Source organism: Aquila chrysaetos, chromosome 21 (assembly GCF_900496995.4).
Source record: "Aquila chrysaetos chrysaetos chromosome 21, bAquChr1.4, whole genome shotgun sequence".
Lineage (NCBI taxonomy): Eukaryota > Metazoa > Chordata > Aves > Accipitriformes > Accipitridae > Aquila > Aquila chrysaetos.
The window spans coordinates 11,867,987-11,884,382 of NC_044024.1; the positions used below are offsets into that span (position 1 = coordinate 11,867,987).

Sequence of the window (16,396 nt, forward strand, 5' to 3'; positions counted from 1 at the left end):
GCTCCTCCCCACCATGTGATGGGGAGAAAAATATAAGGAAAAGCTTGTGGGTCGAGACAAGAACGGGGAGGGATCACTCACCAGTTATCATCACGGGTAAAAACCAGACTCGACTTGGGGAAAAACCAATCAATTTAATTTCTTACTAATCAAATCAGAGCAGGCTAATGAGAAGTAAAACCAAACCTTAGAACACCTTCCCCCCACCCCTCCATCCTTCCCAGGCTCATCTCCACTCCCGATTTTTCTCTACCTCCTCCCCCCCAGCAGCACAGGGGGATGGGGAATGGGGGTTAGGGTCAGTTTGTCACACCTTGTCTCTGCCGCTCCTTCCTCCTCAGGGGGAGGACTCCTCACTCCTCCCCTGCTCCACCATGGAGTCCCTCCCACAGGAGACAGTCCTACAAGAACTCTTCAGTGTGGGTCCTTCCCATGGGCTGCAGTCCTTCAATCACAGACTGCTCCAGCACAGGCTCTCCCATGGAGTCCCAGCCATCTTCGGGGGCATCCCCCTGCTCTGGCGTGGGCTCCTCCCCAGGCTGCAGGTGGGCATCTGCTCCCCCGCTCACCTCCATGGGCTGGGGGGGAACAGCCTGCCGTCTCACCACGGGCTGCAGGGGCACAGGGCTTTCTCTCACATTCCCATCTTCTCCCCCACTGCAGGTTCCCCTTCTTAAATACATTATCCCAGAGGTGCTACCACCGTCACTGATGGGCTCAGCTTTAGCCAGAGGCAAGTCCGACTTGGAGCCGAGGAAGCTTCTAGCAGCTTTTCACAGGAGCTGCCCCTGCAGCCCCTCCCCTGCTACCAAAACCCTGCCACACAAACCGAAAACACAGGGACTATTTTTGAAGAGGAAGTCAATAGGTGGGAGGTTATGGGAAGCAAAAAAGTAAAAGTAGTAACAGCCTTTAACTGTGTCGACAACCTGAAGTGTTGAAAATGGAAATGCTAGAATTTTAGTTAATATTTTTATTGTTTGGTAATGCAAGACACTTAGTGTGATGGATGGTCCAGCTTACAAGTGATTTGGCCAAATTAATATTGACTTTGAATAAAGACAAAGTAATAGAGACTTTAGGGTCAGGCCAGACAGCCCTTGCTTCTAGCTTTTTAAAATTTTCAAACTAAAAATACTGTTAGCGTATGTCAAAATAGCATGGTTTTCACCATTCATTTTCAGCAAATGCATTTGTATTCAGGGTATTCTGCATTTTGTGACTTTGTATGTTTACTCAGTGTGGCTGATTCTGATTTCACAAGTGCAAACTGGAATCTGTTTCAATGATTTAAATTTATTTAGACTCCAGTGTTTTAAAGGGAGCGATTCTGGTGTAAATCAGAACCTGATTTCAATTTCATGTTCGTGCCTTATAAAACCTGGCTTGATTTTTATCTATTGTATGTTTGTACACTGTATTTAGCATTGTGCATCTTGAGATGTCCCTGTTGGGTAGATGGAGGTTCTTAGTTTTGCTAAAAAGGTACATATTTGCCATTTAGTAAAACATAAAATGTCTGAAATGTTTTGTTAGGGAAAGGCATATGGTAGGTACCACTGTGTCTTCTGGAAGCTGGGTTCTTGGAGTTCCTTGGGAGGTTTTTTTGGGACTAAGTTCTCTTCAGAACTCAAAGCACACCAAATTCAGCATCCCATCTCATAAACCTTCTCACATGCTTTAAAAAGTTGTAGTGCTTATGTGAAAGGCTGTGTTTATGACAAATTTGAGTTTGTCTCCCTGATTTCCTTTGAGTTCTGAATTGCTTGGCTGTTTGTCCTAATTTTATGCTTAAAACAGAAGGTATTCGGGGACTTAGGAAGATGCTCCCAGCCATGGAAGCAACTCTTTCACCAGAGATTCTGGTTTGTCTCAAAATTTAAGCTAAACTGACACAAGAGATTTTTTTTTCCTGCTGCATTTTGCTGTCCCTAAACTATCAACAATTTAGGATGCATGTAGTGCAAAGCACCTTGTTTTTGTGGTTCATGCTGTCTGTTAATGTCTCTGAGCTGATGTCTGTCTCGTGCATGTGTAACTTGGCTTGATATGTAGTCACTTTGTTTATCCATGTTGTCATGTCCCTTATAGATGCTGTTGGTGACAGATGCATGCTGCAGTTGGATTTGGTCATGTCCCTCTGTGGAACGGTGTGTTTGGAGTTACCTGGATAGCCCTTCCAGCACTCTGCTGTATTTTTTTCCCCCTTCACTCTCCTTACTTAACCCAGGACTTACTATTTGTGTGCGTGTATGTATGCACAAAAATAGCCCAGAAGAGACTCTCCTCATTTCTGTCTTCCTAACCATATCTACTTTTTTTGGTCTAAATACAGCATTTCAGAATGAGTTTTGTTGAATCAGTGCAGCTGTTGTGGAAGCAGAAGCTATTGAAGAAGCTTTTAAAAGCAGAAGGTGTGTGGAGTGAGTACCTATTCTTGGGTTGGTACTTGAAATATTCAGTGTTGCTCCTTTTGGAACCAATTTTAAGGAGGTTGCTATTTAAAAATCTCCTCCTTTCAGTGTAGTTACATGATGTTTCTGTGCATCTTGCCTCACTATGTGCTGATGGGCTCTGCTCCTGACTCCTGGTTCACATACCTAGGATGAAAGGAGAGGTTCCTCGGGGTCAGCCACCCATCTGCTGGAAGTTCTAGCTGGTACCACCATGAGGAGCACACTGGTTTCTTGAGAACTCTCTCAAATGTATTTTACTGAAAATCAACTATATTTTGACTGCCTTCTCCAGGTTTAAACTGGTGACCTAGAAAAAGTTTTGATCTGTTCACATCCACCTTCCAACAATGGTGTGGGATTAGAAAGTTTTGTTCTTAGGGTCCCAAAACTGGCTGAAAGGTAGTCTTGGCCTCCCCACCATGCTGGTCGCAGCAGTGGGCAACTGAGTCAGGTTGGGCACTGTTGCTCTATGCAACAGCATTTCCTGACCAACGTTCCTCAATGCAGAGCTCACGGGAAGCCCCGTGCCACTGTGAGTAGTTTGCCAGTTGTGTTTTCCATTCTGTGAGAGAGGTGTCTTGGCCAGAAATTATTTTCAGAAATGTAGCGGAATTGTGAAGCTGTTGTTACGTATCCATTGGCTAGGTCTAAATGAGCCAAGTGAACCTGCATTTTGAGGTATACCTGACCTACCATTTGTGAGGAATAAATGTATGAAAATGGCAACCTTTATAAAGAGCAGTGATATTTCTGTAGAACATGACTGTATGAGTAGAAAATTAACATCTTTAGTCTGCCAGCTCTGGGAAGGGAAGGGCTAAGGCTCATTAAAGGTTGCTCTGACAAAGACCAGGAAGATCGTGTTTCCCAAGTTTTAATTTTTCCAGGGAGAGACCAAGACAGTCTAGTGCCGAAAGCATGGGGCTGGGATCAGATTTGAATCCTCTTTCTGACCAAGTCGTTTAACTCACCCTCTTTTTGTGTAGTATGGGAATAACATCACTGGCATCTTGAGCAGTTTGAAATCCTTGGGTGGAATGATCTGAAGAACTGCAAACTATTTGTTACGTATGGATTGAAATCCCAACTCCAGATCTGCTTGTGTCCTCGGCCAAGTTAGCAGCTCAAATCCTTCTGTTTCTCATGAGCTGAATGAGACAAGATACCCTGACATTTAAAAAATCTTGGATCAGTATTTCTTCCCAGCTTGGGGAATTGGTTCTTCCTTTACTTATTTTTTCTTTTGTAAGAAGAATAGGAAGCATATCTGAAACTAAGTGATTATCCTATTTTTGCTCCTTAACTTTAATTTTAAAATGGGCTATTTTTAAGTTATTAAATCTTATGCCAGACACCCAAATTGCGGTTAAGAAAGGAGGTGAATGTGTCTGGTATTTTCCAGCACACGCATGGCCATATCTAACCTAAAATGAGAGCCGCCAGTCCTGAAAGGAGGTGGGGAGATGTCGGCAAGCAGCGGGAAGCGTGTCTGAGCCCAGCAGCCTGTGTCAGGTCTCCGGAGGTCAGACCACAGCGCCTTTTGTTCATTTGTCGTCCCCCCCCCCCTTTTCTTTCTCTCTCTCCATGTGTATTTTGTCTCCTCCTCCTCCTGTGCGTGTGTCTTTCTTTGCATCTCCACTCTTCTCCCTCCCCTCCTCCGGATCGATCGCTGGCCGAGGAGACCTCCAAAGGGCCGGGCACTTTGTGGGATCGTCCTTGTTCCTCCTGCGTTTGCCGAGTCAAGGGTATCTCTTTGCAGGCTTGGAGAGATGCTGTTACTCCTGGTGATGTGATTGCATAGCAACACAGCAGCGCGGGGCGGTGGAGGAGGAGAGGCAGGGAGCGTGCAGACAGCAGCGCTCAGCCTCAGCATGCATCCCTGTCACAGGGACTCCTTTGCTGATTCACAGAGGCAGCCCCAGTCCCTGCTCCCGAAGCCCGGCGGCCGCTGCCCCCGTGTCTCAGACCTGGTGGACTCGGAAGGTAGGCCATGACAAAATTTGTTTCCCACTCAGATCCTGGCTGGGCTGGAAAAGGGGAAAAAATTGACGGATGGTTAACCTCGGAAATACGATCTTTGGGCGTGTGTGTGTGTGTGTGTGTGTATCCCTTCACAGTAACACTGTCCATGTATGTGTGGGTGAGGAAACCTGCAGAGAAGAAAAGAAGGGTGTCAGGGGGGACACAGTGGGAGCAAGAGAGGTGGCCAAGACCGTTTCCACAAGGGAGAGGCTGAGAACCAGTAGGTGATGCAGATTCCCAAAGCAAACAATAGTAGCCAGCATCCCAATTTCACCAGGTTTGATTCTTTGCATGCTGAAGGCTTATTTACCCTGGTAGTGTTTTCACCTGAGCTGAAGGACTGCTCCGGCCAGGGTGTTGATGGCCTTCTAGCATCCTCCTGGGAGGATTAGACAGCAGGGCAAGGCAGGGACCCAAATATTTCTCGAGTAGTAAGCTGGGATCAGACTCTAGTCCCAGCTCTGCCCTTTTAATTCACTACCTTACCAGTAGTGCCTTGCTCCTTTTATGTGTCCGCCCTCCCTTCCCCCAGCTTCTCCCCAATCCCTTTCACTCATTCCTACTCCTCCTCTCTCAAGGCCTTATATTGCCACCACTGACCTTACCTTTGATGCGGGCAGCCCTGACTGGCTGCAGAACCGCTCGCAGGAGGCATGGGACTTTTGCTGCTCCCCAGGGCTCTGCCTCCCTCTCCGTGCCAGACAGGGCAGCCTGAGCAGCCGTTCACCAAGATTCAGTGCTGCTTTGCACAACAGATTATTATCGGTCGCCAGTCCAGTCTGTTCCCTTCAGTCTTCCCTCCGGCATGGCATCACCGGCGTAGAGCTCCACTGGTGGAATTGCCAGCATCATATTCATGGGGTCTCAATGCTGAGATTGCTCCACACCCCTGTCACTGTACACGGGTAATTACTCCCACACTTTTAAATGCTGTGCTGTCTGTGGGAGAAACCGATGTTTGTTTGGGTTTTGGTTTTTAGCATTGAAAAAAAAATCTCTAGTCAAATCTTTGTCAGTCTGTGTTTTACCTGTGCCCTAATCTGAGGTCCTTCACACCTTCTTTCCTGCTGCTCACCGATGCTTCTGGAGCCATGAGAGTTCTTGCTTGATTATTGTCTTTAATGCCCTTTATTGCCCGACCATAGTACCCTACAGCAACACACTGTGCAAAGTCCCAGCTACAAGGCTCAGTCGTGCCGGGAGGGTTTCTGTTTTTCTGGCAGCCGTGTGTAGCGTGTGTGCCTGCCGTGGCTCTGGTGCCACCTCACATCCTCCCCTGCCAGATCCCCATGCTGAAAGCTGCTTTCTCTGCTGCTGCAGGAATTGGCCAGGCAGGGCTCTGGTGACAAGAAGTGTGTGATGGCACTCCGGAAAGGGACCAGACTATAGATGGGCAATTTTAAACTATCTTGTTTTGCAGCACTGTGGCCAGGAACATGGGTGCCTGGAGTGCTGGGATGGGAAGTCATTGGAGTGGTCACTGTGATGTGATGCTTCATTAGTTGAAGAAACTAAGATGAGGACCATCTCTCTCTGGTTTAATACCTGAGATAGATCAATCCTACTTGCTAAAATTGGCCAGGACTGTAACCATGAATGGGTTTGCTCAGGTTGGAGTGACTCTTTTCAAAACTAAACAAAGTGAGATGGGGAAGGGAATAAATGAATGGGTTCAGATGAAAGCCCTGAGTTTTGGAGATGTATGGTGAATTTCTGATTTTAATACTATTTTGAGAAATATATTCAGGGCTTCCACTTGAGGCTGGATGCCTATGATAAAAGCAGAAAAGAGGAATTGTAAGTCTCGTGAAACAAGACATACTGACGAGAAAGAATTCAGTCTTCAAAAAACCCTTCATTTTCACAGGTGTATAAAGATGAAACTGAGCTTTTCAGAATTGAGCCAAAATAGCTTCATCCCATTTTCCTTTGCTGTTTCCCTTAGCATAAGAATAAGGTTGCTCTGATACATCTCAAGAAAGGAGAGGAAATGTGACTTCATGTGGCACACAGCCTGCTTATAAAATGCACGGCTTCAGAAGGCCAGAGAAGCCCGTGCATTGACTGGGAGTTTATTATAAAGACAAGCTTGTTGGGGGCAAGGCAGAATATTCAGTACAGAGAAATAGATATTAGTTTGACACTGAGAATGAGAAACAAAGCGTCAAGGAAGCCAAAAGTTAGCACAGCATTACCTTAGCTATCGCTGTGTGGTGGGTGTGCTCTTCCCACTATTGCTGATCAGTTATACAGTATGGCAAATGGGTGATGTGTTTTTCACAATGCAGCAAGACTCATTTCCTGCCTCTAACAGTAGGGAAAGGTAAGCTTGGGTTCCTAGAGGAGAAAGACAAAGACAAGACTCAGGATTTTTAGTGGGTTTAAATAGGCTGGTTTCATGGCTACAGGACATGACCAAGTCTATGAAGAATTGGGTTCAATTTTTATGGTTGGTGCAACCTTCTTTTGGTCATTAGGCAAGTGCCCCCTGCCAGGCCCCTACTGTCCCTTTTGGGAGGTTGGAGGATGTTTGCTGCTTGCCCTGCTCCTTTTGTTTGTCAGGTCTACCAGACAGCAACTTCTCTGTGTCCAGCACAGCAGGACTGTGTGTTTACAGCTGGGTCCTCAGGGTGCTTGGGTAATTATTTGTAGTACTTGTCTAATCGAAGGAGGAGGAGAAGAGATGGGAAGAATTCCTAGGCAAAGTGAGTTTTGGAGAGAGCAGCTTAAAACCCAGCTGGGAGTCTGAAATGGCATGTGAAAGAAATTTAGATTTCATTCTTCCAAAAGAAATTCCCATAAGTTATTTTTAAGCCGAGAGGAACAGTCAGTTCTGCATGGCTGTGTTGTGGGCATGCACCCACACTCACCTGGTTAGCTGGGGACACCATCGTCCCAGTTCTCTGGTCCAAGACTAACTGCTGAAATTTTTCAGCCTGAGTTTTTGTGTGCATGTGTGTATTTTGCTTGGGAAAAAGGAGAGCAAGTGAGCCAGTGGAAGAGATGCTGCTTCTTTATTAGGACCTGTGGCACCTATTTATCCATTGAACTAAAATTACATTTTTGTTATGAGCTCAAAGTCTAAGTGGTCATTTAAGAATGCAGCTCATTAGATGTGAGAGTGCCCCACTTCACCCACCCTCAGTGAATAAGGCTTCTTCTCTGCCACTTGCTCACTACCAGATACAGCAAAAATTTTATGTTACTTCTTAAGGACAGCTGCTTAATTGAAGGACTCTTCATTCTAATTAATGAAGGGGACCTGGTACTTAGGTGGAAGTGCAGTGTGAAGCCCAGCTGCAGCTTTGGCATCTGGGTTTTTTACCCCTTGGATGATGGGGTTGTAAATGCCCAATCCTGTGGAAGATTGCTGATAGTCCTTTTCCCCTTTCCTTGTACACAGGAGCAAGTGAGAACCAGGAGACTGTTGGGGTGGTTTTTTTAAGGAGCGTGTTTAGGTATCTATTCCTGGTTTGTGAAGAGATGGAGACTAAGGGCCCATGCTCTAAGAGGGAGTTGTGTTGTTTGTACGCTTGGTCCCAGTGGGACAAAGACTCCTCTTCCTTCTCTCACCAAACCTTGACCTAGCGGGGTCTTGGGAAGTAGGTCTGCTGGCCCTCAATCTTAGGCTTAAATTATTTACTTACATGTGCAAAAAATAATTTTTGCTGGAACAGGATGTGCTATTGCGCTGTCAAGGGAGTCCTGCTGTCTGCCAGCTTGGGAATGCTCTCTTTGTTAGCATCTACATGGGAGCTGAACTTTGAAATATCTACAAGCCTCCCACCTTTCCCCTTAAAGGACACTGAGCATGCTGAGCTAAAATGTTATTACTTCTCTTGTACAGTAAGTTAAACAACAACAACATCATTAACGTTTCCAGCAGCAGGGAATGTGTTTATATTTCCATTCCCCTCATGGGATAAAGGCTGAGCTGCCTTGCCTCAAAATGTTGCCATATTTTTTCCTTATTGGCCAAGATCTGAAGTGGAAAGTTTCAGCCCAGAAAGAACATTTTGGAGGAAATTAGCAATTCAAAGCATAAGCTTTTGTGATTGAGAGACCTCTTGACCTATATGCTGTATTTGCTGGTGTTATATGTGGTAGAGAGCCGGAAATTCAACACCTGACATTGGACTCTAGCTTCCACAGCAGGTCCCTAATCCTGGGGGTTACTTTTACTGATGAAGGTCAGCTGCAGTGTGAATTCCCTTGATGTTTAGGAGGGTTTGGATCTGGGTTTGTATCAGGAGGATTTTAAACAAATGCAGCAAAACAGCAGAAATACACTGTGCAGCATGTGTGCTGGTGGCAAGCTGTCATCTTACTGTTGGCTGGGACGGAGAAGAGATGCTACAGGAGATGGGGCATAGCCTGTGCACCCGTGCGCTGCCTCTCTGGCTAACCAGCGTTGCTGCTGCAACAGGTCTGTAAGTAGGAAGAGTGTAGAGATCGCTGAGCGGAGCAGTAAGTTGTGTGGTAGAGCTGAAGCAGAACTGATTGAGCAAAGACTGTTCCAGCTGCCTTTGTCAGACTGCCTGGAAAGCAGTGTGGTGAGCCAGGCTCTCCAGTGCTGAATTTGTAACAGATACAGCTCATGTAGGAAGAGGAAAAAGGCAACTACTTTGTTTTGAATACACCCTAATGCCCAAGCATTCAGCTGTTGAAATGTAACATCAAGATTTTTGGCTTTCTTACTTTTCAACTAGAGAATCATCATGGTCTCCAACTAGGCTAAAAAGTTGTGACTTGGTTACCAAAGTGTTTGGAAGCTGTAACACTGTGAAACGTCTAATGCTTCATTTCTTAAGGTCTACTAAGGGCAGAGGCAAGTGTCGGATGCTTTTCATGTGGGAGGATGCAAAACAGCATCATGTAACAAGGTTGTACCTGATCTTTCTGAGGAAGGGTCTGATCACCTTTGGGCCTGGAGTGGTGGAGTGGGGACCTCCAGCAAAGACCAGGTGAGACATACCAGTGGGAAAGGTTTCACTCCTTGCACTCTCCACTCTATGGGTGCAGTGCCCCAGTGCCTGCTCTGTGGTGACTGTAAGACTGCTTCTTGCAATGTCCTCCTGTGGAAATTCTCACCTGCTTCTGCTCACACAGGCCTTGATGTTTTTCCTTCTTGCACAGAAATGTGCCCAGAGGATCAATGTCGCTTTAAATCTGGTTGGACTGCCTGACCACATTGCTCCTTGAGTCCTCCAAAGGAGGATTTTTCAACTCCTTTTCAAGTAGAGGCTTGTAGTAGACTGCGGGGATGGTAGTTTTTGTTGCCAACACTTAAATCTTTTTTGATGGATGTTGTCCCTTGGCTATAGCATACTGGGTCTCCAGCACCAACCTAAAGCAGTGTGCAGAGGGTGAACACTGGTGTGGGAGAGGTAAGGTGGATCTCAGGCTCAGTTCTTGACAGGTGTAGGCAGCAGGCAATAGACATTTAGCCAGGAAGCATCCACAAAACATCTACTCCACATGCTGCAGTGCCCAGACACAGTGCCATACTGAAGCACTGAAGTAAAAGCGCAAGAGTTGGGAGCTATTTTGTGTGCCACGACAGAGGAGCAGAGCAGATCAAGAGCATTTCTCCTTGCCTGGTTCTTGTAATAGCAGGGAATTTGGCAAGGGATCATATGTAGCTGTTGGTTTGCTTGCAGTGATGCCTCACAGTCTGGTTGTCTCTCTCTCCCACTGAATGTCCTCCTTTGTGCTGGCTGCCATGCAGCTGAGTTATTTCCATATTATCTTGGGTTCTGCATATCTGGGCTTTGTCTTTGCAATTGCAGAGTGGCAAAGAGCAGCTGAGCCATTGCCATCAAACCTGCAATAAAGTTTCTGTGTCAGTAAGATATTGCACAGGACATGCTTGAGGTAGTGGGTTTTGCTGGCACTTAGCTTTCCAGCTCAGTCTTGTTCTTTGAGTGCTGCCTCAGACAGGCTTTAGTTCCCTTGTGCCATGGCTCTGTGTCCTGACAGACCTTGTCATCACTGAAGGAGTTCAGGAGCCTGGCCCTTAGGAGGTGAGGCAAGGGCTATTCTTACTTCCATAATGCTGGCAGACAGCATGGAGACCCACCACGTCCTACACGTGGATACCGGTAGGACATGGTTTACCCATCTCTGTCTCCAGGACGGCACCTGTGCTGCGCATGAAGACTTATCCTTGAGCAAAATGCAGTAAGATCAGAGCTAGTGACCTTCCCAGTATTGTTCCCGTTCAGTGGTGCTGGTGGGAGGAACAAATGACCAGGCTGTGCTGGGAGGACTGGGAACGGAGGGCCCCTGTGTGTGGTGTTGAAGGGCTGGCTGAACCTGCCTGGCCAGCACACATCACTGCAATTACATTGCACTGCGCCACAGAAAAACTGAGGCCTCAGGATGGCAGCTGCAATGAGATGTCACAGAACCTCATTGGCAAAAGCCATGGATTTCCCAGTCATGCGGTAGAGCTCAATGGCATTCCTCTGATGGAGGCTTTGAGGCAAAATAACTTCATGCCCTGAGAACTGTATCTCTGCTAGACTGGCCCTCATCTAGAGGTCATTTAGAGGATCAGGGACAGCTCAGACCCCAAATAGCATAAGCACTGGAGGAATAGGATGTGGTGTTACCTGCTGTCAAAGATGGAAATCATCCAGTGTACCCTTGGAGTTGCATGAGGTGAATTTGCCCCGTGAGGCTGTGGCGCTTTGAAGACCCTGGAATTTATAACTATTAATGTGTCCTGATGATCATGCCTGCATGGGGAAAGGAGCGGGGTGAGAGTGCTGCAATGCACAGTCTGCGACGTTCATTTGTGCAAATGGGCAGGAGGGGTAAAGGACAGGACCTTGGATTATCAGCATGTTGGAGAGCTCGGCACAGGCTGTTCTGCTGGAGAGAGAGAGAATTATGGCTGTAGAAATTACTAAGGGATTAAAAAAATCATAACAGGATAAGCTGTTCTCTTAATGTGTGTAATGGAGGGGGGAGAGGCAGTGAAAGCCCAGGCAGGGGAGTGAGGGATGTGAAAGCATGAGGGGTGGGCAGTGTGTACCAGGTCCTGGGGGCTTTCTCCTCACCAGGCTGTCCAGCATGATTGCTGGCGCTGCAGGATGTGCTGCCTGCTCCTGCCCTGCCAGGACCAAGCAGGAAGTTTCTCAGCTGGTCCAAGTGAGCTGGATGTGAAAGAGTCAACAACCTTCTTCCAGCAGCATCGCTCTGTCTGTACCTTGGAAGCAGTCCCATCTCCGCTTGGACTTGGAGGTCTGGCTGCTGGAGCCAGGTGATAGTTTCCTTCTAAAAGTAGGAAAGCAATCACCAAGTTAGGTAGTGGGTTGGACAGGAGACAGCACAGTCCCTCAGCACTGCCTCTTGACCCATCACAGGCAGTATTCAAGCATCACTCTTGATTTGCTCATCTGACCTCAGATGTGCTGAGTGTGGTCTGGGCAAAGCCCTGTGTAGTGTTCACAGCTTTTGTATGTTACGTCTCCATCCTGCTGTGAACATGTTTGTGCTCAGCTCCTTTCATGGCACTGCCACCGGCCAAATGTAGAGTTGTGGGATTGTGCTTCAGTTCTAGAAATTTGCCAGATTCAAGTAAATATTACCTTGCACCCTTTTCTCTAGGCTTTATTTTCTCATGTCTTTCTGTAAAGCCAAGATGATTCTGGCAGTGGGATAAATCACTATTTTAGCTTATTCAGAGTACAAACAACAAAAAAACCAGCATTGTGACCAGAGGCTGCACTTCAGATCTATAGAATAGACAAGAGGCCACTGCTAACTGGCTTTATGGGTCATACAGTTTTAAAAACAGAATAAAAAAGGGAATTTTATAACTCAGAATGAGTAAAAACTCATGAAAAGGTAGCTGATAGTGTGAGATGCATGTATGGGGGACTGAGGCTTTAGGCAATTTTCCTTCTGAACATAAAAGGGAAAAAAAAACGTTTGAAAATATTGTTGGTTATGGGGATATGTCTATTATGTCTAAACATAAGTGGACATGACAGTGAGATCCTCTCTCACCTCCTCCTTTAAACCCTGGGCATTTCCTGTAGTTCAATAAACTCAACCCTTTTTAAAAATGCAACATAATCTGTGGGACTCACTAACACAGGATATCATTACAGCAAATTGTATAATTAGATGCAAAAAAGAGTTGGACATTTAGGTGAAAAAAGATTACAACATTAGTACAAATATATTAAAACAAATGCATCCTTTTAGTCTTCAGCCTTTGTGAAGGCAGCACACTAGGCACCTGGGAAGGGAGTCAGCTCCACGAGGAGGTGCAAACTGACCCAGGGACTCTCACGCTGCTTTTCAGGTGCTCGTGCCCAGAGTTGTCTCTGTCCCCATGAACATCGGTTCTGATGCAGCCCCTGGTGATGCAGGAATGGCCCTATGTCCTCCCACGATGTCCTGAGTGGCACATCGCAGACCAGGCGCAGCACAGCAGCACTGCCCACCCACTGCCTCAGGTAAGAGCTGGGTCTGGGAGCTTTTCTCATGGCAGCTTTTTGCAGTGGTTGCATATGTCTGTGGAGCAAACCGGGACCTCTGTTCCTGGTGGCAGGGAAAGCTGTTAGCTCCAGCCCCCCCATCGGCTTGCACTTAATGAGAATGTTAGCTCTCCTTGAGCATTTTGGCTGCAAAGTGTTTTCGAAAGTAGAGCAAGAGTGACAACCTGCAGAGGTGGATTTCAAGCTTCCTTCAAAATAAAGAGCAAGAGACCACCATTAACAGCTCTTGTGTATTTGGTGGGTTTACTTTTTTCCTGGAAACTTGGAAGAACGTCAGCTTTTGCTGAAAATGTAGGTTTCTAACCTTCCTGCTTGCAGAGAAGAGCTTGGAAATAAGCCCCTGGCGAATGCTATAAGGCAGAGGAGGAGCCTGACCTCTTTCTAGTCTAGTTACCTTGAGGAACGGAAAGTGGATGCTCACACTGTTGGTCTCCCTCCTCCTTCCTCCAGGGTCTCTGAGCTGGCAGGCCAGGGTCCTCACCAAAGCCAGGCAGAGAGGTGAAGGTCTCCAGGATCCCTGGGTAAATGGCAGGGCAGAGTGGAGGAGAACAGAAAGGTGTGATGGCGACTGTCTGTAAAGCTGCCTGCCTTGTGCTCTGCACCGAGCTGTCACAAGCTGGTTTAGCACCTTGTCCTGGGTCACCCAGCACAGCAAGGCTGGGGAAACGCTGCCTCAACTCTGCTAGAGTATGGCTTCCCCTTTGCTGCCTGTAGCTGTTGGCCCCAGGGTACCTCTTACCTGACAAGGGATGATGGACAGTGCCAGTTTTCCTTGGGCACTGGCAGTGTTGCTCCCAGGACAAATGAGGTCCCTGGCTCTGCCTTTTCCTTCTTCATCATGCTTCAAACATGAAAAGCAAAGGCTGAGCCTGGGGCTCTCCCTGCTGTGGCTTGCCATCTGTCTGGACCCATCCTGTCCCAGAGAGCCAGGGTCTACAGGAGGAAGGGAGAGCTGTCTCTGGAATGGCTGCAGCATGCAAGAATGAGGCTTGCAGCTGGAGCAGGCTTTTGCTAGCTGAGTTAGGGCTTATTGGCCCTGGGTTGGCTGTTAGGTAGCTGCTACTGGGCCAGTGCGCAGGTGGTTAATGAACAGCCCAGCAGATGAAGCAAGGTGGGAGAGGGATAGAACGAGATGAGCAGGGAAGTGCCCTCCTGAGCTGCCTGAGCAGTCCAAGCCTCTAAGAGGGGGTCAGAGTCCTGTGGGGTTTGCTGGGAGAGGGGAGGGGAGCTGGGGCAGGACACCCTGTGGGACCCACCACCACTGAGCTGCAAGACAGCGCACAGTGAGGGTGCAGACATTCTCAGCTCAGGTCATATCCGCTACAGGTTTCCCCCATTCCCTGCCTGAGCCTGGCTTTCTGCTGTGTGGGCATCATTGTGTTGGGTGCCATGCACCAGCTGGCTGCTAGCTCCTGCAATGTTAAATGAGAGCCCACCTCATTCAAAGGGTCTGCTATGCCCTCCTTCTCACAGGTGTAGGTGTTGCCACCTAGGAAACAGCCTTCCTCTCTTTTCCTTGCTTGTCCTGGAAGTTCTTTGCAGGCTGCAGACAACTCATCCTTAGTTGGGCCCTGGCCTTGCTGAAGCCCCCTCCTCCAGTCTGGGAGCTGGTTCTGCATCTGTTGGGCCTGGGAGGTGGTGGGGAGAGAAGGCTGGCCGTGCTGGTTCTAGAGGGAGAGACGGCAGCAGTCAGATGTGCAGGCAGGGAAGGAGGGGAAGAGAGGGAGAGATACAGGGAGCTTTTCATTCCCTCCCTGTAGGTGGAGGAGAGCACGGAAACAATGCTGGGCAGCAGGACTGTGGGGGGCACAAGGAGCCAGCCCAGAGCCTTCTGGCAAAAACAAACTTTTTGCACCCAGTCTAGGTGGGCAGGAACATCTGTGCTGGCACCCAGTGCTGGGCTGGGGCACATGGTGGGCACAAGGGCATCTTTGGCTTCTTGGGGGTTAGGTCTCAAGGACCTGACTATTTACATTCCAGGTAGCCAAAGCTTCCTGGGGCCATTCCCTGGGTAAATCTCTTCCCTGGCAAACACCCCTGTCTGCCCTGCATGTGCTCCAGCATCTGAGGGCAAGGTGTCTGCTTGTCACCCCAGCCCAGCCCACCATCACCTTTGTCATGCCCTTGCAGAGGTGGATCTTCCCCAGTGCCCAGAGCAATCCCTCTGTGCACAGCCAGCTTCCCGCAAAGACCTTTCCCACGCCAGGGTGCCCTGCAGCACGCAGATCTCTGTCCCCTTTGTGCTTTGCGGGCAGCCACGATGGCACCACCAGGGTTAAGGCAGGTTGGAGGCTGCTGGAATGCCACTGGACAAAGCTGAGATTGAGGCTGGCTGCGAGGCACAGCCGCCCCCCTCCAGATTCCTGGGGGGTCAGTTCTCAGGGTGGCCCCGCTCTGGTAAGCACAGGGCACTTGCCTGCTTCCCTGCCGGGTGCCTGGTGGCACCCGGAGGGGTGGGAGGCTATGCCCGCTCCTCCAGCAAAGCTGAGCAGCCCTGCAGTGGATCTGTGGCTAAGCACAGGTAGATGCGCTCGCCAGAGCTTGTGTGAGTGTTGTGTGCCTGAAAATAAAGCTGTTCAAGGGTGGAGGGGGAATGCAGATCCAGGCTGCTGCTGCTGGGGCTCTGGGGAAGGGATGCTTAGAGGGAAAGCACTGTTTTTTCCCTCTGCTTGCTTGCAGGGGTTTTGTTCTAGGGAAGCAGATGCCCTGCTTGGCCACTGTCACTGGCTCATCTGCTGGGGATGGTCTGTGAGTCACAGGCTTGGTGGGCTTTTAACTTCTTCAAACAAGGCTGGGAAGACTGTGTTGTCTGCTGAGCTGTGCTGCAGTTGCACCCAGGTAGAGCTGATCCCTTCCTTTGGTATCCTCTGGGTTAGAGGGGAGGGCTGGAGTGTTCCCTGGCAGCACTGTGGGGCTAACCTACTTCAGTGTCATGAGGATGTGCACATGCAGAGTATTGAATTTTCTACATGCAAGCAGCAATTTTAGCTTGAGTGGTTTATTATTCATGGTCCCAAGATTCCTGTGAACTCTGTGGGTGATGGCTTTCTTTGTTTTCTTGATGCTCCTGGAGTGGCAGGATGGGGAGGCAGAGAACAGTCTAGCGTTAGATGTTTTTAGATGAAGCAAACTTAGCACCAGTCTCACTGATCATTTGATTTCTCTCTGAGAACTGGTGTGGAGGGGGTATTGGTTTAGCTGTGCAGCCAAATTCCTTGTCTGATGGTTTCCTCCTGCCTGTTGTTCTCCTTGGCTTGGCTGGATCTGTCCCCTGGACACCTCCAGGAGCCCTTGGACAGGACAAGTAACAAGTATCTGCACATTCCCCTTGGAAGAGCTGCTGCTTTCCCCCAGAGGTGGCTGCCCTTCTCTGGCAAAGCAGTGCCTGTTGTATGTGCTGTTTAG

At 48.3% G+C, this 16,396-nt stretch overlaps 1 protein-coding gene and 1 long non-coding RNA gene across 8 annotated transcripts in view; one reads left to right on the forward strand and one right to left on the reverse strand.

Annotated features, from left to right (window-relative positions):
• Positions 1 to 3,962: 3,962 nt before the first annotated feature.
• The window catches only part of DRP2 (dystrophin related protein 2), a 30,783-nt gene continuing 18,349 nt past the window's right edge, over positions 3,963 to 16,396 (forward strand). For 2 of the 7 annotated variants that reach the window (XM_029997222.2, XM_029997224.2), the window contains exons 1-2: positions 4,049 to 4,439; positions 12,796 to 12,949. In XM_029997222.2, the coding sequence (XP_029853082.1) occupies positions 12,842 to 12,949 (108 nt within the window). In that variant the 5' untranslated portion in view covers positions 4,049 to 4,439; positions 12,796 to 12,841. Of the gene's footprint in view, positions 3,979 to 4,048; positions 4,440 to 4,591; positions 4,699 to 12,795; positions 12,950 to 15,386; positions 15,537 to 15,804; positions 15,830 to 16,396 lie in introns of those variants that run through there. The other 5 variants (XM_041119131.1, XM_041119132.1, XM_029997225.2 and 2 more) reach the window with 5 other exon arrangements.
• Positions 4,417 to 6,802, reverse strand: LOC121232503. Its single transcript, XR_005931064.1, has 3 exons — positions 6,674 to 6,802; positions 5,084 to 5,417; positions 4,417 to 4,483 (listed from the first exon to the last, which is right to left on the reverse strand). It is a non-coding gene; the product is annotated as an uncharacterized LOC121232503 (long non-coding RNA).